Raw genomic sequence first — 25361 nt, forward strand, 5'->3', positions numbered from 1 at the left:
CAAGACTGAGGCACACACAAAATGTTTTGCTGACTGTCGGCTCGGAGTCGGTGCCTCGAAAATCAGGCAAAGACAGAGAGAGGGAGAGAAATATCTATATATATAAAAATATACATAGAGAGGCATATAAGGGGATTCAGAGAGAGAGAGAGAGAACTGGGGGCACTGGCGATCATTATTTCTGTACGCTCTCGCTCTGCACTCTCTGCCTTTTGGGGGCCCAAACAAAGTGGTTTTTATTTGACTTTTTGGCGCATTTACTTCTCGCCTCAATGCAATTTTTCTTGGCTCTGTTGAGGGCGTGCCAAAAGGCGTAAAAACAGCGCAAAAATAAATTTGATTTCTTGGTATTTACTTAGTAGTTTTAACACGTTTTTCCTGCGAAAACGGGCAACGCTTTTCACCTGCCATTTTGTCTATTTAATTTTGTATTTATTTACATGCCACGACTATTATATTGTTTTGGCCATTTCACTTTGTTTAAGCAAAAACAAAGACCGAAATGCTGCTTCATTGATTTGGCACATCGAGCGACACGTGTTTTGGTGGAGAATATTTGTTGGCATTTGTTTGGCTTTTCGGGCTGTTTTTTCTTTCAATCTAATTGACTTTCGGGCACATTTGTTTACCGAAAGTTGTGTGTATTTATTTTCCTTTTAGCATTCGCAGGAAATGGCCAAGTGGAGCAGAAAAGTAAGAAACAATCCACAAAAATCTAAACGAAAATCCACCTTGAACCGCATGGAGACTCCCTCTTTCCTTTTTGCACCTACACTTCGGCTACACTCAGCCACTCACTTCAGATACATTGAAAGAGTTTCTTGAACTGCCCAAGCAGGAGAAGGCCACACTTTTGTGAATATTATGCAATCCATCGAAGATCCATTCATTCATCATTTATCATAGATTCATCTCTCAGAAGACACACAAATCGCTCATTCTTTCAGCTACTTTTCGCACATTCAGGTCAGCCGCAAATTAGTCACTAAATGCTGTGCCCATTTCTTTGATCGTGAATGCAGAGTGAGAGATGTTTTCTGTCCGAATTTAAGACACAAACTTGGCCACAAAGTCCTGCAAGTGCCTGAGTCTGAGTCACTTTCAATCTGACACTGAAAATGAAAAGTATCTGCAGCTGCTGCTGGGAGGTATCTTCTATCCATGAATGAATGTCGAGGCTTTCGCCTAAAACAAGTATGAATCATCGCAACTTAAAGCCGGGCATCAAGTCGCCAAATGTGCAGCAAAAACACCGAGATCGTGTGGCAAAACGTTGTCAGCGCTGACTCATACCCGTGGCAGCCGTCGCCTGATGGCAGTATCTTGTACACCGTATCTAAGGCCTAGGCTTCACACAATTGAAGGTGCATCACGCCCTTTTTCCGCTCAGATTGGTGGCCATAGATCCCCCCAGTGGCGCATGCGCTTCATCATTGGGTCTTCTCATTGGAATTTTCATGCGTAATTGATTTTCGATGCATTTCGCTGTGTTCCCCCTCTGTGTTCAATCGTCTTCGACTGGAGATTGTTCAGTTTATTTATATGCAAAGCGTGCTTAATGCGTTCTTTTATCTGCCTCCCTTGGTTCTCCCTTGGATGTGATTTATTTGTGAGTCGCAGAATTGGGTCATCATCGAGAATCGTAATCGCAATTCCTGGGTGCAACATTTAATCGTTGGAATATCCAAAAGGGAGCAGAGCATGGCCAGACTGGTTTCTGCTGCACTTTCTTGGGCTTTTTAAATACAAGAAGAACATCAGTGAGGTGGGAATTAAAACTGGTTTAACTTTAAGAAAAATGTGCAGAAATATGTTTCAGAATACAGTTTTTCCTTTGCCCTAACCCTGAAACCCTGTTGTTTATGCCATCATCCCTCTCCCATTTATCTTTCTATTACTTACAATTTGCATATCTCACTTTATTATTTACAATTTCATTTAGAGAACAGTCATCAATTATCTGTGATAATCCCCCAGCAACGAGACAAGCATCCGCCTAAAGACGCAAGAAATGCTAATGACACCATCATCATCGCATAGCAAAACGCAATCACAATCACAATCAAAAATCGCACTGACTGACACCCCACCTCCCTACCAACTTTATCTAGAAACCAAAACAAAACAAACACCCAAATTATTTTGTGTCGTTTTGGCCATGAACCTCGCAAGCATATCAAAATAGTAATTCAAGTTTGTCTTTTGTTCATAGTTTCAGTTCGGATTCGGTTTCCAATTTGTTTTCCCATTCAAATCATGACATAATTGTGGAATTCCACAGCGGATTCCATTCCATTCCATTCCATTCCGTTCCGCACTTACCTTGACAGCGGGCGGCAGAAGTTGGGGATTGACTTTCATGTTGCTGGACTCTGCCGCGATGTGGATTGGCGCTTGGATTAGCTCTCGGTAGGTCTGTTCTACGGTGGCTATGCCAGTGTCTGATGCCTTCTTGTGGCTATCCTTTGTTAACGATAAACGACGGGCGCTGCCAAAGCGAAAGGTGCCCCTGGAACCATCACCGCCACTGCCAGTGCCGGAACCACTTGATTTTCTGCGAATTCTTTTGGTTTTATCTGCGGGACTGGGGCTTTCCTTCTGCTCACTTTTGTTGCTGATATTCAATGTTGTTTTCTTGCACCACAAACCGCTCAAACGATTGCCCATGCCTATGCGAATATTTTGCACATCCACCACCGAACACTCGACACTGAAACACGACACTGAGAAAATCAAACTACAGCTCTCCAACAGACGGACAGGCAAAAGTACGGGGCTGTAGTACTCGAGTAGTGTCTGGGCAATTAATCAGAGAATATTTATCATCAATTCAGGGAGAATCCACATCCACAGAGACGAGACCTTCGACCGAACCGGTGCGCATCTCAATTCAGCAAATACTGAAAATGGAATTCTTTACGAAAACCACAAAATGCCGCACCAAAAACACAAGTCTGTCTGTAGCTTTCATATATCTGAATATTTGTCTGTGTGTGTGTGTGTTTTTTTTTGGAGCTTTGGGTATATTATGCCCCACAGCAAACCTCTCCCCCGACATCGTCATCGCGTTAGCTTTTGTGTGTTTGTAGCGCGCCCGTCCCTCTGGCTTCAGTCTCATTCCTTCTGGGCTTCTGGTTTCTGCTTCTGCTAATCGATTTTCTCTCTCTCTCTCTCTTTGTAGAACACTCTCTTTTATATCTCTCACTCTCTGCGCTCTCTCTTTGTCGCGGAAGAACCAATTAATATGTTGTACATCCAACTTCTCCCATAATCTTCATTATAATCTTTGAAGTTCGACAGCAACTCACGTTCCTGCGTTCCTCTTTTGTGTTTGAAACTGAAGAGCTTGTCAAATAGTTAAGAATAGCCCAAGAAGAAAGAAATTAGTTGATCATTGGGTTAAGAAAGGTGACAAGAGCATGCCCTATAGATCCATGCCCATTTGATCAAAAGAAATTACAAAAAACGAGAGTGTAACAAGCTCTGCCAAATGATCAGCTATAGCTCCATTGAATTTATAGAAATATCTCAATCTTGTATTCCCATTCCCTACCAATTGCTTTCCTTCTTATCATAGACCCACAAAAGTATCATAAAATGTGGGTCATGTCTCTCCACTTCTTAATTGAAACTTTGTTGAACACAAAATACTTTTGATTCCCATCTACAATTATTGTCTGACAATCCCACACTATCCGTTATCAGTTTATAATATTATTTATAAGGAAAGTGTGACAAACCTTTGGTTAAGATCGATCAACTCCGCGTAGGGCATTTCGCTAAATGAGAAATTTGCTTAACGAGGCACGAGCCATGCTAAAAAATCAACGCCAAATGCCCGATTATTCATAACCATCCCATAAGCCATCCAATAATGTGGTTTTAGCTACTCAAATATATGTATTCTCTCTCTCTCTCTCTCTCTTTTGGGGTCTCTCTGCCTCTCTCTTGTGACTCGTTTTGAAAACGTGCTAAATGTTATTTATTAATTAAGTCGAGTCGGACGCTATTTTCTACCTATTTACATAAAGAACAGCCACAACAGGCAGAGAGGGAGAGAGCGAAAGCCGGTTGTATGAAAGTCCCCAAGAAAGGGAGTGCCCTGCCCATACCCCAACGGAACCCAGCAGAACCGAGAGTCGTCGTAGCGTGTGAGGTGTGAGTTATGTATTTGCTTAAATATGGTCTCTGGGGGGATTTCTGCCTGTAAAGCTCAGTCTGGACTTAGCTCTGGGTCAACAGCAAAGGCCCAGTCTATGGCTGTATGCGAAACTATAATCGGAAAGGTAAAACTTTGAGTGAGACTGAGAGAAAACCAAGGGAAGACCACCGCCCGCTCCACGTGAGTCATAAACTTTGCGACCGTTTTTACATTATTTAAAAATAGCCCATGGAGCCCATTAATTTTGAGTGAGTTTCGAGACACAAAGGTAACTGTTGAATACTCTGTAGACTTACATTTCCATAGCTTCTTAGGCTCGAGGGACTCAGGCTGAAGAGCCTGCCCAGCTGATGATGATGTGTGGGTGAGCCATTGCTATTCGCCGAAGAGATGTCCGTGAACAGCGGTGAGTGCGAGTGATCTGCAGGGTAAGTAATCATAATTACTGCTACAACTTGCTCTACAAATATCATTCCACTCACCATTCAATTCCAGTGCAGGCGACATATCCTTGGGAAAGGCAAACAAATCGTTGTTGTTCCTTATATCGGAGGAATTCAGCGTGAGACTGGGCTTTCGTACACCCAGAAAATTCGAGCCCGAAGAGGTGCCACTCGAGGAGCAGCCGCCAGCCACATTGTAGCCGATCCTCCCACTCCCACTCCCACTCCCACTGTGGGGCGTCACGTTGGGCAGATTATGGGACTCCAAGGGAGAGGCGGACTTGGGAATGCTGCTGCTCCCTGGGGCTCTCTTGAGTATGGGCGCCGGTGGCAGCTGCGATGGCGAGTGCCGATAGATGCCCCCCGTCTGCGGATGTGGATGGGAATGGGGAACATGGGGCTGTGCGTGCAGTGCGTGTGGCAGTGCCAGTGGATCTCCCTGATGTTTGGGTATGGCCAAACGAAGAGTTTGCCTCGCAGCTAGCCTACGTCCAGGCGCATATTTATTTCCCGCTGTCGCTGGCATTGGCATCGGCATCGGCATCGCGCCGGCGTTGCTGCCGCTGCCGCTGCTCTCTGCTGTATCGCGTGCTTGCGCCACCAGCTGCGGCGAATTCATGGCTACTTCGTGACGGTCTCTCTCTCTCTCTCTCTCTCTCTCTCTCTGTTGCTTTTTATCAATGAATTCACGTTTTCTGTTTCTCGTTTTGTGTATTTTCTCTTTCAGGGAACTGCAGCAACAAGTTGCATAATTATTTGTATATACAAAAGCAACAATTAATGGCAGTGCACAAGCTTGGCGACAGCTGTTGCCTCTGGCCGCTGCACTTTTTGCTTGGAACGTGACCGATGGCCTACTTTGACCCACTTTTTGCCTTGACAAATGTGCACTCAACACCTCTGTTATGCGTTTCTTTTCTTCGTTGGCTTTTGTCACGCTTTAAATATGTTATTTACTTTAATTAATCTTTCTTTTGTTGTTGTTCCTTTGCCAATAACAGCAGCGATAGTTCAATCTGCAGCTGCAGATAGTTTCCCGAAAGTTTGCCTTGTAGTAGAAAACAAAACAAGCATTTTCACTGCTGTCGTCCGTCGTTTACTTTTGAACTTGAGTCGCGTTACGTGGTCGCATAGACAATGAGAAGTCGCTGTGCGGCGGCGTCCGCAGCTTTGCTCAATTTTCGTGACTTTGCGTGGGATCTCCAGCGACCATAATATGGTTATATGCCATTTAATTCTCGCCTTAATCTGTAATATATACATACAAAAAACAGACAAAAGATAAACAAACACGTACGTCAGTCAGCATTTGGAGTAAAATGAAATTAATTTTAGTTAAATTACTTGGAATCGTGAATGAATCTTAGACTCATGGCTTTAGTTGTCTAGAAGTTTCGTGGGCTGGGAGCTCATTGAGACATGGAAATTGCCCTTGAACTCGAGAACAGATCATATCATACACTTGTTGGAGCAAACACCTGTCTCTCCCCCCTTTTTTTTTTGCTTCTATGATAATATAAAACATCGTTAAATGCATATTTTTTGCTTTGCAGTGCATGATAAGAATATAAATAATTAGTGTAAACAAAATTAAGTTAAGTAAACAACACTAAATTAACTTTTGCTTGGCTAAACTCTTCTTTGAGGGCTTTGTTTGGTGTTTGCATACATTTGATTGGCAATTGATCAATTATCAAATCGCTAACCCAAATAGACATTTGTAATGCACAAATGGTGACAACTAATTAGCGTTTCTGTCAGAGCTGCACACCGCTGACTGATTGGACAGTGCACCAGGGTTGCCAAGTTGCTGCCACAGATATCTGGCGCTTGCCTAATGCCAGGAATTTTCTTTTGAAGTGCCAGAGAGTCGCGAGACCAATTTGCATATGACAGTCACAGAAAAACAAACCAACATTCAGGCAGATAGATTCAAACAGAAAAGCGAGATTCATGAAAAGCCGTCGGCCTCTGGTATTGCCTTAAAGAGCTGCGGCTCAAATTTGTTGCATATTTGCACACGGATTTACAATAAATTGCAATTATGCAAATTGCAGCGAAACGAACGCTTAAATCTAAAAACGAAAAAAGATGCCAAACATTAATCATTGCAATTTAGACGGACGGGAGGGTACGGGAGGGAGTTGTGTTTAGCAATTATCAATATCGATAGGGCGTGTGGTGTGTTGCACAATGAAATATTATTATGGAGTAGAGACAACCCTGAAGGCGACGAAGCAGTTTTGGAAAAAGTTGTCATTGAATTGTTCACACGTTTTTGTTTTAAGCAAGAATTGTTTTTTCAAAAGCATGGAGAATACACCGAATCTAAACGAAGAAACTTCACCTGCCAAAGTCCAGTTGAGTGCACGCCATGCAACCATTCACAGTTTACAATTTATTTGGCATGTTTTGTACACATTTTCAGCGTGCCGGTTCAGCATTTGATACTTCTTAAACCAATCCGTAGCCATTTGGTTATCCCTGGACTTCAGATCTTCTTTTTCACTGTTTGTCGTCGTCCTAAGAACAATTTAATTGCATTCCTTAGCCTGAAATCAAACAGAGGTTGTAGGAAAGCTCTGTGCCTCTTAAAGAAATTTGGAATGAAAACAAATAATTATAACATGTTCTTTGTTCAATCCACGAACCGCGACATTTCTAAGTATTTAAGAAAAAAGCGAACGATCCCACGTGGATTGAAGGAAATCCCGGAGCGTCGCAGTCCGTCGCAGTCCGTCGCGTGTCCACATCAACGAACCTCCTCAATTGATGCTTTAGAAAAATAAAATAAATGCCCAGACAGCTTCGATTTACTGCTCGTATTTGTGTTATTTTGTTTTTTCCCTGAGCCTAGGCTCGAGATGACATATGAGCTGAACTTGGAGAACCTGCGGCCATACCTGGAGCTCACAGACACGCACAAGCATCAGTGCCGAGAGCTCTACTACACCCCCATCAAAGACAAGGAGCTGGAATACAAGTACGTGAAGCGAACGGATGATATCCTCAAAAGGACCGACACCATTGGACGTGGGCAGGCGTGCGATTGCTTCCTGACCTTTGATGCAATTTCGCTGACCTCGAACTATACGGCTCTGGTATTTAGCCTCTGTGGCATTTCCCATCCCCTGCACCTGGTGATCTATGCCAGTGCCGTGGAGAATGGCAGGGTGGCGGATATAGCCGAATTCCTAACCGATATCCTCGTCAATTTGGTCAGACATGAGTTGCCCAGGCTCCCGATGTTCCCAGTGACGTTTTTGCTGCTCCACAACAACGTAATAAGCCATAATGTGAGGAGAACAATCTCGCTAAAACCCAAATATTCGAAAATTTTTAAGAAATATCTATTTGTTCTGGATGCTACCTTCTGGCGGTACTACAATATGCACATTCCCTACATCCAAAACGCGTGGCTCGACATCATGCACACGGAAATCACAAAGGACAACATACCGGACATCTTCTCGCAGCACGCGGCAATGGCCAAAATCAAGCATTTGGGATTCATGGAGGAGTTCGTCAGGTCCTACTTAGGCCTGGCCAAAATGCTGCTGGCCAGCAAATCGACCGTCATGCTGCGCCACTGCACCCTGGAGCGCGTCGATGATTTTGTGAAAATTATTCGTGCCAATATGAAGATATTCAAGAGCGAAACCGTCACACGGCAGCAGGTCTTCCAGTTGTTGCGGGCAGTCATCATAATCTATGACCATTGACCACTGAGGGGCATCGACCATCGAGCCGAGAGTGAAATAATTTATGTGGCATAACAAATTATACGCAAGCTAACGAAAATTGTACTTTTATTTTTGTTTGGAGTGTTCAATTTAGTTTTATTCTGGCATTGAGTTGTGCGGTCCCTGGTCTAGTGGCACTTTTGACACTGTCCCATCACAAGTCAGGATGGCCGAGTGGTCTAAGGCGCTGCGTTCAGGTCGCAGTCTACTTCTGTAGGCGTGGGTTCGAATCCCACTTCTGACAAGATTTTTTTCTCTCATTTTCCAATTTTTAATTAAAGTATAGACTTTTTTAAAATTATAATTTCTATAATTAAAAAATAATATTAAAACATTATGGTTGGGTATGAAACTTGCAGCTGGCTCTCGCTATTTCAACTGTCAGGATGGCCGAGCGGTCTAAGGCGCTGCGTTCAGGTCGCAGTCTACTTCTGTAGGCGTGGGTTCGAATCCCACTTCTGACAAGATTTTTTTTCTTTATTTCTTCATTTATATTTTTATATTTTTTACGAAATACGGTTCGTTAAGCCCTCTGAAATCACACACAGGCAATTTCTCACGCCTCAACTGACTATAGGGCTTTAATAAAATAAAACAGCAAAGGCTGAATCGGACAGACACGTTTTCTGAGTATTTTGCTGTTCGAATTGTAAGAGGGGGCATTAAAGTGCATTAGGCGTGCCGCAAAAGGGCTTATCACGAACACGAACAAGTCATTCATCAAATGTCTGGCCATGAGCTCCATTGAAAGAGCTAATGGATACAGGTTTATGGCACTAGGAAATCCCTGCCCGGCAATACGAGCCGCAATCGGTCCCAAGATAAAAACACTCTCAAAACAGACCTGTGACTTCGACTGCACTGATAAAAACCTGCCCAGACCTTGTACGACAAATGATTTCGCTTGCGTTTCCCATTACCATTCGTCCGATTTGTTGACGCTGTCGATATGCCATTCGATTCCCCCTTCGATTCAGCACTTTCTGCATGCAGTATGTAACACAGAAATGACCCAGAGAACTGAACTGCATGCAATGGCATTGAGCCCCTAACCTGGAATCGTAATCCACCAATTGGAATCAAAATGCAAACACAAATACCAAAATAACATGGAAAAAGAGGGAACTGCAAACTCCACCTTTACTCGATTACTAAATGGTGTCACATATCACCTTTCTGTATTGCTGACAGTAGAATAACATGCATATATCTTTTTATATATGTATTGACTTTATTTAATGGTTTTTTGATGCATTCTAAATGAATAAAAATTGCGTGCGCAATTGCTGGCTTGACTTATGAGCGCTGGCTGACCTATTTCCATGATTATAAATTACTATAAGTTATCAGCCGACTTCTGCCTTGAAACTAGAACTGGGTTTCAGCTCTCCTCTCTGTCTGCTGGTATCAGCTCTCAAGAGTTATACTCTCTTCTACCTCACTTGAGAGTTGATTTCCTCTCCTTTCCCATTGCGAATTTTTTATTTGATTTTGCTATTGCTGGAAAACCATAAGTTCAATGGCAAAAATCATTTTGCGCTTCTTGTCAAAACAATTTTTCAATTTGAATTCCGATTTTTCCATCTTCCATTCTCTCTTCTTGCGTATTTTTCCCTATTTCACACTCTTTTTCTTTTGGTTATTTTCCTTTTGGATAAACAAATAATTAGCCAGAAAAATGCGCAAATGCAAATTACGTTCATCTCTCAGACACCGAAACAGACATATGTCTGGGCATATCTGTCTGCATCTACACATGGAAGAATATTCTCGTACATGTATGGATAGATGTCGGCATTGAGTCAAAGGCAAAGCATAAACAATGACTGCGTCTATTCGGCAGATACAAACACTAATTTCGAATTCTTTGAGGGAAAACTGTCGCCAAGTGTTTGCTCGAAAATCTCATTAAAGTCTAAATTTTCCAAAGAGCTTCGCAGCGAGAAACCGCCAGCAATCATAATAAATTATTTTACGGAATATAAAATAAAACAAGAAGAAATCCCCACAAAAGCGGGGCCGCCGCTGCGACGACTAATGAGAAGGGTTCGGTTCTCATGGTAGCGGGCCGCCACGCCCCCTGAACCGGATTATTAGCGAGAGTTCGCGTTTGGCTTAAATCAGAAGAATGCTGCGGGTCTTGACCTCATTTCCGAATCACCTCTGTTTCCCCTCTCTTTTTGGGAAATTCATAAAAAATATAGATAGCTGTATGTCTGTATGTAGATATTAATGTTGTCCGGGGCTTGGGCTCCGCTACTCTTTTGTTCTGTGGCCCCACCCTCATGAAGATAAATCTTATCGCCATGTGAAAAGCGACTTTGTAAACAATTTGTCGGCATTTGTACAAAGTGCAACCGCAGCGAGCAAAGCAGCTGATCGAATCGTTTCGACTTGCAATTATTCCGCATTGAAAATTGTATAGTTCTTCTTACTCAACAGGCAATTAGTGCTGTAATGGCAAGGAATTAAAGTCCACGGCTATTAACAATACAGACAAACGGTAACCTAGCCTCCAATTACAGGAAAAAGTACACAAATTAGCATAAAGAATTATTAGTTTGAATTTTCTCACAAGCAAATACACTTTCCATAAAAGTTTACTAGTTCGATTTATGGGGCAACATACGGAAGCGGGAACGCGAGGTGATGGGCGGACTGGTGGAAAACATGCATTTACTCTGCTCATCCCAACAGTCAGGATGGCCGAGTGGTCTAAGGCGCTGCGTTCAGGTCGCAGTCTACTTCTGTAGGCGTGGGTTCGAATCCCACTTCTGACAAGAATCTTTTTGTCCCTTTCCTTCCCCCTAGTTTTTCTTTTGAGTTCCCCCCCATATATTTTCACCTATTGGATTTACTTTTCTCTTATGTTTCCGTAAAATTGCTTATTATTTTGTGCAGTTTTTGGTTTCAAGCAAGAAAAAAATGAAAATAAATAAGCCCCGCAAGTGGGTTTGTGTGTGGCATCTATTTATGGATTATTTGTTCTAAACAAAAACATGTGCAAAAGGCCAAAACTTCAATCAAGTGAAATGGAAAATGGAAATGGGAAAATCATGTGGCGGAATATACAAAAACAAGTTGTTTAGAAAAACCACAGGCTGGTCATGAGGTTACGGATCGTATGTGCAAATGTATGCTTCCCGGAATCACCCACCGCCCAAAGGGGGGTGTACTTGTTGATTTTGTTGTGTGGACTGTGTGGACGATGTGTGTGGGTGTCATCTGCCGCTAGGTTGTTTGGAATTTAATTGGATTTTAATAAACTTTTTGCGAAATAAATTGCAGGTCTTTAAGGCAGGCAGGGCCTTGTGCTGTTTGTGTTTAACATTTAAATTGCTTGTTAGTTCACTTTTAAGAGAGTTTTATAAGTATCAAGAGATGTTTGCCTTGCAAATATTCCATGGTAACAATGTATCTGGAAGGGTATGCTACAATTCGAAGCACAAGAAACATTACCATCCTGATTTTTCTGATCTTTAGTGTGAAATTTATGTGCAAAGAGCGTGTGAAGAGGATCGTTTGCCCTTTTCCTCTGATGGACAGTACTTTTATGTCGGTTTTTATGGGCAGTGCATTGACGTGCGTCTGTCTTTAGAGTGGAATAAATTCCCCAAATTGTATACACGCAGTCAGGGTTTATGACTTTGCAGAAATATACAATTTACAAAGGTACAAACGTATCTGTGGGCTTGATTGGATGTGCAACAAAACTTACAGAAGTTGCGATTCATGGGGCGATTCATTTCATTAGCGATTCTCTTCGGCGTCGTTAAAATCAGCTTCGGGAGATAAGCGCAACGGAAGCTGCGACCGCTACTGCTGCTTCTCGGGTGGAGGAACCGTGGGGTGTTTTCACAAAATTCTTGCAAGTCAATCAACCCGTCAGCTTATGCTTTTGATAATTCTCATTTTTAGCTATTTTCGACTTTTGTTGCGCTTTTCCGTCTCCGCTCCACCACTCCCCTTCCCTATCACACACAGTGGTTGTTATTTTTAGGCGCACACATGGAAGCCAGAAGCCGAAATAAAATTAAACGCACACAAAACACACGCACATTTCACACAAGATTTCGTAATTGCATTCGCAGGGGATTGGATGGATTGGGGTGTGGGAGACACACATTAAAACTCTATTCTACATCACTTAACACTTTTTACAACACGAAAACGTATAAATTTTCCACAATTCTGTTCGTTTCTTAAATCAGTAGGTGAAATAAGCGCGAAAACTTGCCACCGAACCAAACCGTCGCGCTGCGTTTTTTTTGTTGACTGCGGCGTCGATGCAGGCAGCGATCGGTTAAAAGTGTTACTTCGCAAGGTGTGGTAAATGTAAGGTATGTTCACTCTTTCGCTCTTCTGTGTGCCTGCAGGATCTCTCCGTTGAAGTGAGCTTTCTCTAGCAATGCTTCACCTGTATTTGATGTGCCCTGCGATCGAGAGCGCAAAAGAGAGACAGAGAGAGAGAGAGAACGAGCGCCATAAGCGTTTGCTGTTTATTTCGTGCTTTGTATTTACTTTGGCTTCTTCACTTGTGTGTTGAGGGAGAGAGGGTGGGAGAGGGAGGCCGAACTGTGCTGCCAGCTGCCAGCTGAGGCGTCGGCGTAAAATGCGTGGGTGTTAAGGCGGCGACGCGCTCACTCTGCTGAGTCCGGCTGCACGTGCAATGGAAAAACCTCGAAACAAATGGTAAGAAAATATTTTTTAATTTTGAAAAAACACACAATGCTTGTTAAATGAACTGTCTATTAGACACGCAGTTAAAACGGGTTTCACAGGCGCTTTCTTTGCACTGTCGCAGCCCTCCTCCTTTCCTCTCTCTCTCTCTCTCTCTACGTCATTCTATATCTCCCCCTCATTACGAACACGCCCCCACAGTCTGTTCTTTTGTCCATAAAAACCGAAATACGAAAAGGAAACACACAAAAAAAGCCGCAAAAACACTCAAATAACAATGAAACCAGTTAATTAACTTTTGTACAAATTTGGCATAAATGTCGCGACAGAATATACAACAAAAATATGTGAAAAGATCCCAAAAAATATCGGATGGAGAGAATAAAAATTGATTAATGCTCGGTCGGCCGCCAGTCGAAGAGTCTGTCTGCAGTTTGTTTTGGACCAAGTTTCTCTCATTTTGGATTCGGCTATTTTATGGGGGGGGTAATACTTGAAAGTATTGTCCGATCTGACTTTGAACTTGAAAAGGAGCATTGACTTTGGGTATGGGGGAAGCATTGATAAATCGGAAATTAATTGAACTCGATTTTAGGGGGAGTTTTTAGTGGCGGTTTTAATTGTTATTTGGGTGGAAAAAGGATTGGAAGTTTTATAGCTCAATACAGTGAGGTTAGCTATGGATTTGTGTAAGAAAAATAAACTAAGAAAAGTATTGTGTAATTTATCATAGAAATTATTCGAGTGATTAATTATGGCAGCATATTGTGAAAATATCTTAACGCTGTTGTGGAATAATTTTCGTGCATAAATTATGTTATTTTAGCTGTTAATTGTTATGGGATATCAATATATCATTTATGATAATCTAAGTCAACAGATTTAAACCTCTTTGAGTCGTTGCTCCATTGCATTTTATATTTAGAATCAACATTGACTTAATCTTTGACAATTAGACAATCACTTCATTAGTCGCTTGCTGCCACTAAGGCGTTGGACTCAAGGTGGATTCTCTTAAGCCATTCATGCGGGCTGTGATGTGGGTAATCCTAACTCCATTTGCATTGACCCCACGATTGACCCATCCGAACACACTCCATGCATAACATAACCTTTTGTGGAATATGTTTGGAACTCCACTGACATATCATCGGGGGGGTTCTACGCTGCATTGTTGGGGTGTTCTCTATGGTTCCATAGCTCTGTGTTCCATTGTTGACCCACATATTTCCCCCCCAAGAATTGTTATGGTAATTTACAACCTCCAGTTAAATGTTTGGAGCTGCACCCAGCCGTCGTTTGTGGCAGTTGCAAGCGTTCCTCCGCTGCTGCCCCACTGCACTGCCTCCGCCTCTGGGGGTTATTTATACCATTTGTATGCATGGTGATAGAGTTGACAGTAGCACAAATTTTGATTGATCACTCCTGATTGACATTCGGGCAATTTGCTAATTCTATTTTCGAGTGGAAAACTCTTGGAACATTGGAAAATATGTCGCATTTTGTGGGTCACTCTGGTTGTGGCTGTGGTTGTGGGTTGTGGCTGTGGTTATGCTCACTCAGAGATCATTAATCATAATGAATGCTGTGGCGATTGCGATTGTCCCTACTTCGCGGCAATTGCTGTCAGATTGAGGTAGCCATTGAAGGGGTCTCCATCTCCATCCCCGTCTCCACACACTCGAGAGTTTAACGAGCAAATTAATGGGAATTATGCATGCTGCTTGGCTGCTTTGCTGCTGCCTCAGTGCTGGGCTGGTTAAAAGCGTAAACTTTAATTAACTTTGGCTGTCAGGTCGGTCCGCAATAGCACGCCGTACACACAGCAGGACGGACGGACACCCGATTAACATATACAAATGCCTATCAAGTGTCTGCCATCGCGAACGGTCTATAAAAATGGAAAATATATCGAATCGCACAGCCACACAGTCACAGTCACAGTCACAGGCTCAAAGTCAAAGTGGAGCGGCCCGGGCTAATTGAAATGCATTGAAAGTGCGTGAGACCAATAACAGCGAACAGCAGTAACAAGTCGGAGAGATATTAGTGGGGGATACAGACTATGGGATACCGGGTAGCAATATGTTGGAGTATCGTTGCGAAACATGCAAAGAGTTTCTTTTGAACCTAGGAAATCCTCCTTTCATCCGAAGCTATAAGCTTTACTCCCTCTTGTGCTACGATCCTTTTGCCTAGAATTCCATATACCCTAGACCTTCCCCCAGTGGCGGGGTATGCCCAAACGCACTGACTGCTACTTGCTACTGCAGCTGCGTGTGAAATGTCAGGCTGTGGCAAGCTCCGGCTGTCTGTTGACATTTACCAGACCTGCGATAGCAGCTGGTAGGCCCAAAATTCAAAGCCTCTCATGTACTCTCGCATAATTTAATTACTCTGCTGGCATGGCAAAACGTCTTTATTCGTGGCGATCTCTCTCTCCCTGCCCTACCCTACCCTTCCCATCCATCCTGTGAACCGTTGAATATTACAATTTAGGCAACTGTCAGTGTTTTTGCTTGCATAATAAATGGAAATGTATAAGAAAAGTGACACTTGCCAATCTGCACCGTGTGATGTATGACGTTTACCTGATTTGTGCCTGCTTTTTATTATCATTTCCATCGACTGCATGTTGATTTCTCAGGTACAAAACACAATCCGTGTCTTGTCGATCTGTCTGCCCCCTGTCAGTACACACCTTTCCGTGACGCGCCGCAGAACGGCAATTTGTCTTTGCCTCTGGGGCGCCATTTATAATATTTCATCTGGAATTGTTCTTTGGCCTGGGGTGGTGTGTGGGCGGCGGGCAGCAGGTTCAAAGTGTTAAGTGTTATTGGGCCCCAACATGTGTAATACAAGGCGTACGAGTGTGATGTCCATCGAGAGGTTCCATTCTGTGGAACCGATTTGTACGCCCCGACGCCTTTGGCAGGCACAAGAGTCAGGATGGCCGAGTGGTCTAAGGCGCTGCGTTCAGGTCGCAGTCTACTTCTGTAGGCGTGGGTTCGAATCCCACTTCTGACAAGAATCTTTTTGCTTCACCATACAAAGAACTTTGGTTGTTTGCGTCTCCTGATCATCAACAATTAACGCAGGAAATTCATTGATGAGGAGGGGCGCCATTAAAAATTACAAGTAAATCAATTTGTGACCGCCTAATTGTCAATATTCCAATCACATAATCTGCTGGCAGTTAACGACGATTGCTTTGCATTGCATTGCACTGCCCTCCGGCTGTCGCTCAGACACAGACCACACAGCGGTGATGGCGATGTCGATGTCGATGACGATGGGAATTATCGCCGTCTGGCATCACACTTCCACTTGGAGAAGTCTATTCGCTCGTTCACTTCAATCAGACAGAAATTAAAATGCTGACTGAGCGCGATTTCAAATGCAGTGAGCACTCTCCGCTCCGCACCGCACCGCACCGCTCCACTCTGGCCCACTCACATCTGTTCTTGGGAAAAACAGATCGGGCCTATCTATAATTATGCTTCTGTTTTCTGTGTTCTGTGCTCTGTGTCCGTAGCTGGTCATAAAATGCAATCAACTTGAGCAGAGTACACAGACAATGCAATTGAGAATTTGGCCGGAATATGTAATTGGTGGCAAAAACAATGAAAATGAACCCCCAAACCCCCATCAAAAATGTAGTTAGCTATTCAACTTTTATGATGTGCATTTTAGCGCCTGCAAGGCCTGGAAAATTGAGGCTGCCTCTGGCTATAAGTCTGATGGAACAATTGACAAGTGACAGCCGATTTCCATGGACAGTTCCAGTGGGTTGGGGTCGGAGTGGGTCTGAGACTGGGCTCTAGATAGAAAGGAATATGAAATATGAGTGATGTGACAAGTGGATGCTTATCTTTAGCTTGCAGCCACTTCTTTTTCAGCGTGGCTTTCCTCCATCACCTAATGAGCAACCATTGAAATTTATGGCATCGTCGAACCGCCCATGATTGGCTTTTAAATAATAGTCAAATGAATATTTGCCAGCCACAAATTGTCTGTAAAAGTGTATGCTATTAATGCACAGAAATAGCCATAGTCTGAACGCAGCTAACACCTGCGTCTCTCAGAATGTTTATTTATGGAGAAGCTTTTAACATTTCATTAATTATATTATGAATTGGTTAAGCTAGTCGATTGAACGTTGCTGCTCAATTTACGACTCCTCATAATTGATAAGCGCAATTGCTATCTAAATGTAAATGTTAAATGAAAAGCCAAGGCTCTTACAGCGAGAATATAATACACAGGAGAACAAAAAACATTGAAAGCTTATACCCAAGGGAGATCCCATGCTCGCTGGTGTCAAAGTTTGTGTTCAAAACCATAAGGAAGGGCATAAAACGTGATACAAAAAGGTTATTGTCAGAAGTGGGATTCGAACCCACGCCTACAGAAGTAGACTGCGACCTGAACGCAGCGCCTTAGACCACTCGGCCATCCTGACTGGATAATCAGCGAGTGTCAGGACCTCACTCGCCCAATCCAATTAAAGAGTATTTATAGAGGATAGCCCAAAACAATACCCTGTAAATAAAATATATTAGAAAAAGTGTGAGTAGACTAACTTTGACATTATCCTCTAAATATATTCTTAGAAATCATGCAAAATATGTACAAAAAAGTCTTGTCAGAAGTGGGATTCGAACCCACGCCTACAGAAGTAGACTGCGACCTGAACGCAGCGCCTTAGACCACTCGGCCATCCTGACTCTTGCAAACCATTGTGCTAGAGCGTAGTTTTCTTACCGAGCAGGTTTATTTATATGAAAGAACATTTAGAACTACGACAGTTTTTCTAATTTAAATAATTTATTACATCAAAAATAGATCGCAGACCAGAAAAAGTTGCTAAGTTGGCTGAAAGAAACGAACTAGGGTTCCTATTCATAAGAACAGATGAATGATTAGATTCTCATCATATCTTGAGTTTAAAATGAACTGGTGGTTGATCCGATCTTTGCCGGACGGGCGGTATTTATTTCTTTGGTTGTAGAATCTCTGCAAAGAAAAACTCAAAACAAAGCTTTCTGGTCTATAAATTCTCTCGCTCTCAAAACCCAAGCTTTATTTTGAGTGAACCCATCAAACTCCGACTTGAGCATCTTTTTCGCCACTAAATGGATGTTTATGTTAAGTTGTAAAAGCTCCCTTCCCAATTAATTGCAGCTTTGGGCAGCTTTAAGCTTGGCGATAGAACGAAACTTTGTCAGTCTGTGTGACGTAGAGGAGAATGCAGAACGTAATCAAAGAACAGAGCGCGATTCTGAGGCACGTTAATCAAGATAAGCCATGCAAAGAAATCAAAGGAATTCATCGGCGCAATTTGAATTGGAAAGTGTAAAAAACCCCTTCTAGAAAAATCGTGTAGAGGATAGAATTGAACTGCTGATAACAACAGCACAGTGGTGCACCGGCAAGGTTATTCAACTTAAGAGTGCAGCTTCGGTGCAGCATACTGAGGGAGAGAGAAAAATAGGAGGAGCAGTGCAACAGGTAAGAATTATGTATACTAGATAAAAAGGGTTGATGTGAGTCAAAAGTAGCTGAGTCAACCATTTGTGTGGCATTTCCATCGTTTATTTTTTCGTAAATATAAAATGGCCAGACAGCAAGCGCGACAGCAACACGCGGGACGGACCATGTAAGCTTCAGTTCTATGGGAGCTGAAAGCTCCATCCAAACTAGAGAGAGTTTATTGTGTGTGCTTTTCGCTCTTTGTGGTTTTACACTGTCTGCTGTGTTGTTGCTGTGGCCCCGTAGCATGCTTCAGCTAAGTACATGAACAAACAGAGCGACAATACTAAGTATGTATTGTATGTGTGTGTCTTATCCACAAAAATATCTCTTCCAGAATGGGCGATCTGCAGATAAGCCAGGCGAGGTCCCTGCATCCCAGTGCACAGCACTGGCTGGGTGCACCTTCCAGGATTTGTCTGATGGGCTGCCAGGATGTGAAACAATCGGAGCTGCGTCGCTTTCCAGTCCACGACTCAATACGGTAAGCGCCTCTCCTCTCTCTCTCCTCTCCCAGAATTTCCATTATTCCAGAACCACTTGAAACCTGTTTGCATAGGAATTCATTCCAGCTTTTCGATCAAAGCTTAGCTTATTGTTATGCTTACCTTTTTTTTTGCACAAGACAAGAGAGAGCTTTGTCGTGTTCCGTTCCTCTTCGATTATTACCAGTCACAGGTTATTGAACTGTCTCTGTCTCTCTGCGATCGCTTGGATATCATAGAAAATTTTCAATGCCAGCCAAAGTGCAGTTGTGTGAGTGTTGCAATTATGCTGATGTGGGTGAGCAGCAGCTGGAAGAGGGAAGGGGGGCGCGTCATTGCGTGTATTTATAGCTCTCACGCTCTCCTTAAATGCATGTGTGGGCTTCTTCTCTTCCTTTACCTATGTACATACATACTTCTCTCTCTCTCTCTCTTTGCGTTTTGTTATTCTGCGATCTGCAAAACAAATTCAGTTTGCTTTGGCATTGGCCATGGGGCTTAGGGTGGACCGTGTTGTGCCATTTGCATTGTTAATGTGTTGTAAGGTAAACTGCAAGTAAAATAGCTTAGGAAAATAAACATGGAACATTTTAAAGTTACATCGTAATGTTTTATGTAATTTAGTAAGGTCCACCCTATTTGCATGACTTGTCGACGCCTAGCCTATCCATAAACAGTCCATGAGAGCGAGAGGGTGGAGTAGAAGCTGCGCTGCAACAACAGAAATGTGCCGGTATTAATGCAAAGACAGACATGCATGTCCGCAAAACTTCCGCTTCTCTCTCTCTCACAGAGAAAAAGCTTTTTTGACAATAACGCGACTTCATGTGTGTGTGCGGGAGAGAGAGAGAGTGGATCTAATTTGAAAGCTTCGGCGGTAAAAGCATAGCGTCCAAAAGAACAAAACTTCAATGCAGTTTTTACACTAAACAAAGAACTGCCAAAGCGATTACACTATTTGAGCGTCACTCGCATCAGTCAAACTCTCTCAGTCTTTCTCTCTGAATAATTGGTGTGTTTACGAAATTACCATAATGGTTATTTATATTTGTTGAAAGAAATGTGCTAACTAAAAGCTGAGCTTTGCAATAAACAATACAATACTCTCGCGCACACATACTAATGGCATTTCTTGCAGCTGCAACCATTGGCTGCGACATTTCGGTGTGAGCGATCAGCGTGTGGAGCAGCTTGGCGGCCTGCAGAAGCTTCGCATTTGCTTCAGGCATTTCCAGAACATGGCCAAGACGCGCATCAAGATGACGCCGCTGCGCAAATCCAAGGCCATGCCCCCAACCACAACAGCAGCAGACACGAATACTACAGGAGGAGGTGGAGTAGAAGCAGCTGCAAAGCCAATTGTGGATAACAATACCACCATACAACTGGTTAAAGTGAGTTGGCCCTAGCATTGCCCTTACACATATTTGATGTGACGTTTTCTCCATTTTAGATCCCCATACGAGATCCACAGAAAGCACAACAGGCCAAGAAATCGGTGGTCACCATTACACCCGTGCCACAGCGCTCTCACTCGATCTGCTCCTCGGCCTCCAGCGACGTGCAGTCCATCAGCTCCGACTACGAGGTGGCTCTGCCACTGGCCGCCCTTGTGGAGTCCACACAGAATGGAAACGGTTTCCCGGAGAATGGAAATGTTAGCCCGAAGAATGGCATTGCTCGCCCGGAGAATGGCCAGCCGAAGAAGCGAAAGCTGTACTTGATCACGGAGAAGTCGAACGAGACGAACGGCCATGGTGCAGAGACCAATGGCCAGCCCAAAAAGCGAAAGATGTTTGTCGTCGTAGAGCAGGAGAAGGAGTCGGTGGGCAAGAAGCTGATGATTGTCAGCGACAAGCCACAGGACAATCTCACCCAGCACTTGGAGAAGCTGCTGCCCCAGATACTCAATCGCATACAGGACAAGGAGCAGAAGCAGGTGAAGCCGCCTCCTCTGGCAGTGAAGGAGAAGCCTTTGGTGCTCAGGCCTCACATTACCTTGCCGCCCAAGAAGAATCCAACAAACTTTGTCAAAATATCACCGGATTCGGCTCCAGCGGCAGTTCCAGTTGCAGTTCCACTGCCGCCACTTACTCCATGTGCCAAGATCATAAAATCCGAGAACGACCAAAAGGAGCAAAAGGCAATCAAGGATGAAGACCCAACTAAAATGATGGGCGAAACCAACATCAATCTCTCACCCGACTTTCGTTTCCTCATGAAGATTCTGCCGAAGCTGGAGCAGCTGCCCGAGCCGCACAAGCAGGACGTGAAGCGATCCATTCAGATCTTCGTGGAGAAGAGCTACAGCATCTATGGCAAGAAGAATCAGACATAAGAATCGGAACCTAACTCGTCTTAATTTTAATATTCGTTCGGTCTAGTTCCCCATTTATTTGAGAAAAGGCATTTTTAATTACGTTGTCCAAGACTGAAGCAGAACCAATTTAATTTTATGTATAAGCAAAAGCAGAGCAGAGCTGGAACAGCCACTCCCCCCACATCCCATTCATCCCATCCATTAGGATGTTAAGCAAACCAAATTTTGATATTACCCAATCAAAGACACAAAATGGGTATTCCCTGAGAGATCTAAGCCATACACAAGCATCTATTTAAGTATTTTTGGATTAATCAAGTGAAATACTTTCTATATTGAATATAGAGCAGCTGCTTTTTCAGCACAACTTTGTAGTTTTTTTTTTATTGGTAGATTTCTGATCCTTTTTAGTTGCTTCACAAGGATACTTTTCCGATCGCGAGCGCAGATCGCTCTGGAAATAGAAGAGAACATACAAAGTTTGTGTATGGGGAAGGAGTTTGATCCTTGAAAAGGACCCCATCAACTCAAGGATGCTCCCCCGAACACAGGAAGCCGTCGCACGTCTCAATTGTTCTGCAAATAAAGGAGAAATCAATAAAACAACACTGGCCTGTTGTTGTTGTCCAATTGTTTCTGTTATTGTTGTACAACAAATTTGAGCTAATATAAATTAGTTCTGGCAATGGCCGTTGATCGCTGGAGCGCCACTGTGCAAAAACGAAACTAGCACACTGGCGCCTCAGCCCTGAGCGTTCAATTCTCGAACTACGATGTTTTAGTTCCAGCAGTTGGCGGTGATCGCTGGAGCGCCACTGTGCACAAACAGCTTTGATTTCCGTTGTTTTGTTTTGTTTTAATATAGATTTTCTTTATATATTTCTTTGTATACATATAATATATTCGACAACTACTTGGGTTTACACATCTTAAGACTGACTGGGCTTTGAATGATGCTCGTATAATACTTAAAGAGTTGCACATGGGGTCTTGTGGGAATTATTGAGCCTCGTAACAGAGAGATAAAGAGAGAGTGTGAGAGAGCTTGCAGTAATTACTCGTAAATTTAGGATTCTACTTTGGCCTCCATGTCGTTTTGTGCTTCAATCGGGGCTGTTCAAAGTGTTTACAGGAGTTCGAATTGAAATTATTTGTGGATTTCTGTGATCCCATGTCTTTGTATTAAGTGTTTGCTTTTGTTTTTGGTTTCCAAAGGGGAAGCTATTACCGATTCATTGATTGCCTTGAAGCGTTTCCAAGTTTGGGATTTACAAACTAAAATTAACTATTTACATGTATCGGGGGGATTGCAATTTGCACAGTTTGCAGGAACAAATTAAATCATATTTGTTTTAAGTTTTGTTCTGGCAAATGGAGCCTTGCGAGATTATACAAATTTTGGTTATAACATTCTCATTTCGTTTTGACAAAGGGGCAAACATTTGTGGCTGAGTTTTATTTTTATATTTTAATTAATAACCGCACAAAAAATATATCGTATATCCATCCATAATCCGTTGTCCATTATCCACAATCCTTGACCAATTATCCTACTCGATGTAGATGTCCTCGATGGGATAAGCAGTTTCAATGAATTTCTGATAGAAACGCTGAAAGGCGCGTCTGAGGAGTGAGAAACAAAAGAGGTTAGAGATTGCAACTTGAATTTTAGGGGGAGAAAACTCACCCAACTGCCTCGGCCACTGGCCTGGTGGACTCTGAGCCCTTGAAGACGTGACAGGCGAAACGCTGCACCGTGGGATGCTTCGTGATGAAGCCAATGAAGCGATGATCGCGTGGGTGAAATGCACAGAACGAGACGTTCTTCAGCGAATAGAAATAGTCGATGCAGGGCTTCTTATCCTTCTTGTTCTAAAAGGGAAACAAAAGCTTATGCTTCTGGCTGTATGATTCACGCAAAGCTACTCACATTTGGGCCCGATCGATCCACCATGCGTAGTCCCTGATCGGAGACCTCGAGAATGCACGTCTGCCCGGTGGGCGAGGCCCCATATTCGCCGACAATTTTGCGCACCGCCTGACAGACGACGCCGGTGCCCTTGTGCGCCAGTGTCTCCACGGAGCCGAGGTAGCCCAGCAGATAGCGCTCCTTCTTCACCAGCTGCACCGTCGGATCGAACTCGTTGTAGTCCAGGTCGACGGCATAGGCCGAGGGGAAGATGCCCTGCCTGCCCGTGCGCAGATTCACGCCCTCGCACCACAAGTCCTCGGCCTCCTTCTGCACGTAGACGGCATCGCCGATCTCCAGCTCGATCTCGTCGTGGTGTCGCGGCACAAACTTGTGCAGGCCGCGGTGTGTGGCCTCCAGCATCTCCAGCTGGCCAAAGGGCACACCCCCGAAGGGTGGGGGAAACGGGGACTGGGAGACGGGCGATGTAATCTGTGGCGACATGCTCTTGAAGTCGTTCGGCGAGTGCGCGGTGCTGTGGCCGCTGTCCACATCCCCCAGGCTCTGCAGCCGCTCCGAATCCGGGCTGGAGTCCTCGTCCATCAGATAGCCGCACTTTAGCGAGAGGAATGAGCGTTGCTGTCCCGTGCGTGCCCCTGTCATGGGCCCAGTGCCAATGATGCCGCCGCCGCCAGTGCGAAACTCATCCGCCAGGGAGCCGTAGTTGGTGCCGCCTAAAAGATGCAGAATGGAAGCTGCAACACAGTCAGGAGTGGCTTAGACATGAACTACTCTTGATTGGGATTCGATCTACTTACATTTCTGGTTTTTTGGTATCTCGGGCAACTTGCGACGCCGCCGCGTGGCTGCCGCATTCGGTGTCAGCAGATCTGTGCTGGCGCCAATGGTCACCGGTGCAGAGGAGAGTGCATTGGGCGCCATGCCCATGATGCCACCAATGGCATCCTGATGGTTCAACGGATGGTGTCGATGCGAGTTGAACGAGTCGTTCGTGTCCAGCGAGCCGTCGGAGGAGAGTGTCACCTTGAGGCCATCACCCAGCTCGTCGTCCTCCACTTGGCGCAGCTTGGGCTCACGTTCCGGCATGGCCATGCCCATGCCCATGCCCATGCCAATGCCATCCTCCTGGTCGGAGCCATCACCGTCGCCATCGCTCTTCGAGGATGTCGAGTCCTCCATGTCATCGTTGGGAATCAAACTGGGGGGAGAGAGTCAAGAAAATGAAGGCATAAATTCCTTGAAGCTTGAAAATTCGATAATTCAGTTTGGGGTGCACTTTGCAGGGGGGAAGACCTTCCCCTTGGGGGAGGGGGAAGGGGGAAGGGGCAGACTTTGACTTACGAGTAAAATGCATGCGAATTATTATTCTTCTTGTTGGCTGCTGCACCTGCCCCACCAAATGTGGCAATTGTGTGTGGCTCAAATGGCCGATGGAACTCCTCAAATTCGCTGTCCGCCATGGCTGCTGCTGCCGCTGCTGCTGCTGCTGCCAGCTGCCAGCTGCCACACCCACACGAGCACTCAAAACGTGTTGCAAGTCTCTGCAGTTGCAAGTTGCTGTCTGTCTCCGGCTTTCTATTTAATTCTCCCAGGTATTGGGCAAAGTTTTTCAAGCACACAAGAATTTTTCACTGCCTCATGCGAAAATCGATAATTTCCTTGACGTCTCGCTGGTCTGCTTGAAGGAGACTCTGTGGCTCTGTGGCTCTGGGGCTCTAGGCTCTGGCCCTGTCAGATGTCCAGACACGAGTACGCGTACGCGTATTACTGAGCTCCGTTTCTGCTCTGCTTTTGGGGGAAATTTCAGCTGTCAAGAGAGAGACTTCCACTCTCTCTGGCTCTCTGGCTATCTGGCTCTCTGCAAACTTGTTTTTGTTTACAAGCTTCGTGGCGGCGGTGTCTCGCTTGGGGGTGGACAGGAAACGCGCAGGCGCTGTAACTCTACCCTGCACATCCGCCACTCAAATGCAACCCCCAAGTTGGCTTCAAAATTGCAATGCTGTTGCGCCTTGACGGCTCGTGAGGCATGCCGCCCCAGGGCTGGATCTCTGCTCGAATGGGGGCAA

At 44.2% G+C, this 25361-nt stretch overlaps 4 protein-coding genes and 6 non-coding genes across 16 annotated transcripts in view; 6 read left to right on the forward strand and 4 right to left on the reverse strand.

Annotated features, from left to right (window-relative positions):
- Window positions 1-4810, reverse strand: part of LOC117589169 (sterile alpha and TIR motif-containing protein 1) — a 35290-nt gene extending 30480 nt beyond the window's left edge. Inside the window, exons 1-2 of one of the 3 annotated variants that reach the window (XM_034280878.1) lie at window positions 4645-4810; window positions 4459-4583 (exon numbers count right to left, since the gene is read on the reverse strand). In XM_034280878.1, coding sequence (XP_034136769.1) covers window positions 4459-4583; window positions 4645-4669 — 150 coding nt within the window. In that variant the 5' untranslated portion in view covers window positions 4670-4810. Of the gene's footprint in view, window positions 1-2322; window positions 2683-4458; window positions 4584-4644 lie in introns of those variants that run through there. The other 2 variants (XM_034280879.1, XM_034280880.1) reach the window with 2 other exon arrangements.
- Window positions 138-25062, reverse strand: LOC117589171 (JNK-interacting protein 1). Of its 3 annotated transcripts, XR_004574193.1 has the most exons (6): window positions 24637-25060; window positions 24093-24493; window positions 23296-24029; window positions 23053-23237; window positions 22382-22988; window positions 138-156 (listed from the first exon to the last, which is right to left on the reverse strand). XR_004574193.1 is itself a non-coding variant. In XM_034280887.1 (5 exons), exons 1-5 carry the CDS (start codon window positions 24753-24755, stop codon window positions 22916-22918), a joined length of 1491 nt encoding a protein of 496 aa, XP_034136778.1. In that variant the 5' UTR covers window positions 24756-25062; the 3' UTR covers window positions 22245-22915. The 3 variants fall into 3 exon arrangements, 2 of the variants coding, with proteins under 2 accessions (XP_034136778.1, XP_034136777.1); XM_034280887.1 differs by lacking the exon at window positions 138-156 and having other exon boundaries at window positions 22245-22988; window positions 23296-24008; window positions 24637-25062; XM_034280886.1 differs by lacking the exon at window positions 138-156 and having other exon boundaries at window positions 22245-22988.
- On the forward strand, window positions 7431-8429 carry LOC117589173. The gene has a single exon (XM_034280891.1). The coding sequence runs from the start codon at window positions 7470-7472 to the stop codon at window positions 8325-8327; it is 858 nt and encodes a 285-aa protein (XP_034136782.1). The 5' UTR covers window positions 7431-7469; the 3' UTR covers window positions 8328-8429.
- On the forward strand, window positions 8509-8592 carry Trnal-cag. Its single transcript has one exon. It is a non-coding gene; the product is annotated as a tRNA-Leu (tRNA).
- Trnal-cag lies at window positions 8729-8812 on the forward strand. The gene has a single exon. It is a non-coding gene; the product is annotated as a tRNA-Leu (tRNA).
- Window positions 11045-11128, forward strand: Trnal-cag. The gene has a single exon. It is a non-coding gene; the product is annotated as a tRNA-Leu (tRNA).
- Window positions 15972-16055, forward strand: Trnal-cag. The gene has a single exon. It is a non-coding gene; the product is annotated as a tRNA-Leu (tRNA).
- Trnal-cag lies at window positions 17407-17490 on the reverse strand. Its single transcript has one exon. It is a non-coding gene; the product is annotated as a tRNA-Leu (tRNA).
- On the reverse strand, window positions 17672-17755 carry Trnal-cag. Its single transcript has one exon. It is a non-coding gene; the product is annotated as a tRNA-Leu (tRNA).
- On the forward strand, window positions 18258-21732 carry LOC117589172. Of its 3 annotated transcripts, XM_034280888.1 has the most exons (4): window positions 18258-18539; window positions 18898-19044; window positions 20184-20439; window positions 20499-21732. In XM_034280888.1, the coding sequence occupies exons 2-4, from the start codon at window positions 18899-18901 to the stop codon at window positions 21381-21383; spliced, it is 1287 nt and encodes a 428-aa protein (XP_034136779.1). In that variant the 5' UTR covers window positions 18258-18539; window position 18898; the 3' UTR covers window positions 21384-21732. The 3 variants fall into 3 exon arrangements, with proteins under 3 accessions (XP_034136779.1, XP_034136781.1, XP_034136780.1); XM_034280890.1 differs by lacking the exon at window positions 18898-19044 and having other exon boundaries at window positions 18259-18539; XM_034280889.1 differs by lacking the exons at window positions 18258-18539; window positions 18898-19044 and adding an exon at window positions 19912-20057.
- Window positions 25063-25361: the final 299 nt, after the last annotated feature.

The sequence above is a fragment of the Drosophila guanche genome, unplaced genomic scaffold, assembly GCF_900245975.1.
Source record: "Drosophila guanche unplaced genomic scaffold, DGUA_6, whole genome shotgun sequence".
Taxonomy (NCBI): domain Eukaryota; kingdom Metazoa; phylum Arthropoda; class Insecta; order Diptera; family Drosophilidae; genus Drosophila; species Drosophila guanche.

Coding starts and splice junctions, on each gene's coding strand:
- LOC117589173 (XM_034280891.1), top strand. CDS start 7,470: ATGACATATGAGCTGAACTTGGAGAACCTGCGGCCATACCTGGAGCTC.
- LOC117589172 (XM_034280888.1), top strand. CDS start 18,899: ATGGGCGATCTGCAGATAAGCCAGGCGAGGTCCCTGCATCCCAGTGCA. Junction 19,045..20,183: donor CCAGTCCACGACTCAATACG/GTAAGCGCCTCT, acceptor CATTTCTTGCAG/CTGCAACCATTGGCTGCGAC. Junction 20,440..20,498: donor CCACCATACAACTGGTTAAA/GTGAGTTGGCCC, acceptor TCTCCATTTTAG/ATCCCCATACGAGATCCACA.
- LOC117589171 (XM_034280886.1), bottom strand. CDS start 24,755: ATGGCGGACAGCGAATTTGAGGAGTTCCATCGGCCATTTGAGCCACAC. Junction 24,494..24,636: donor AATTCGCATGCATTTTACTC/GTAAGTCAAAGT, acceptor CTCTCCCCCCAG/TTTGATTCCCAACGATGACA. Junction 24,030..24,092: donor GATACCAAAAAACCAGAAAT/GTAAGTAGATCG, acceptor ACTGTGTTGCAG/CTTCCATTCTGCATCTTTTA.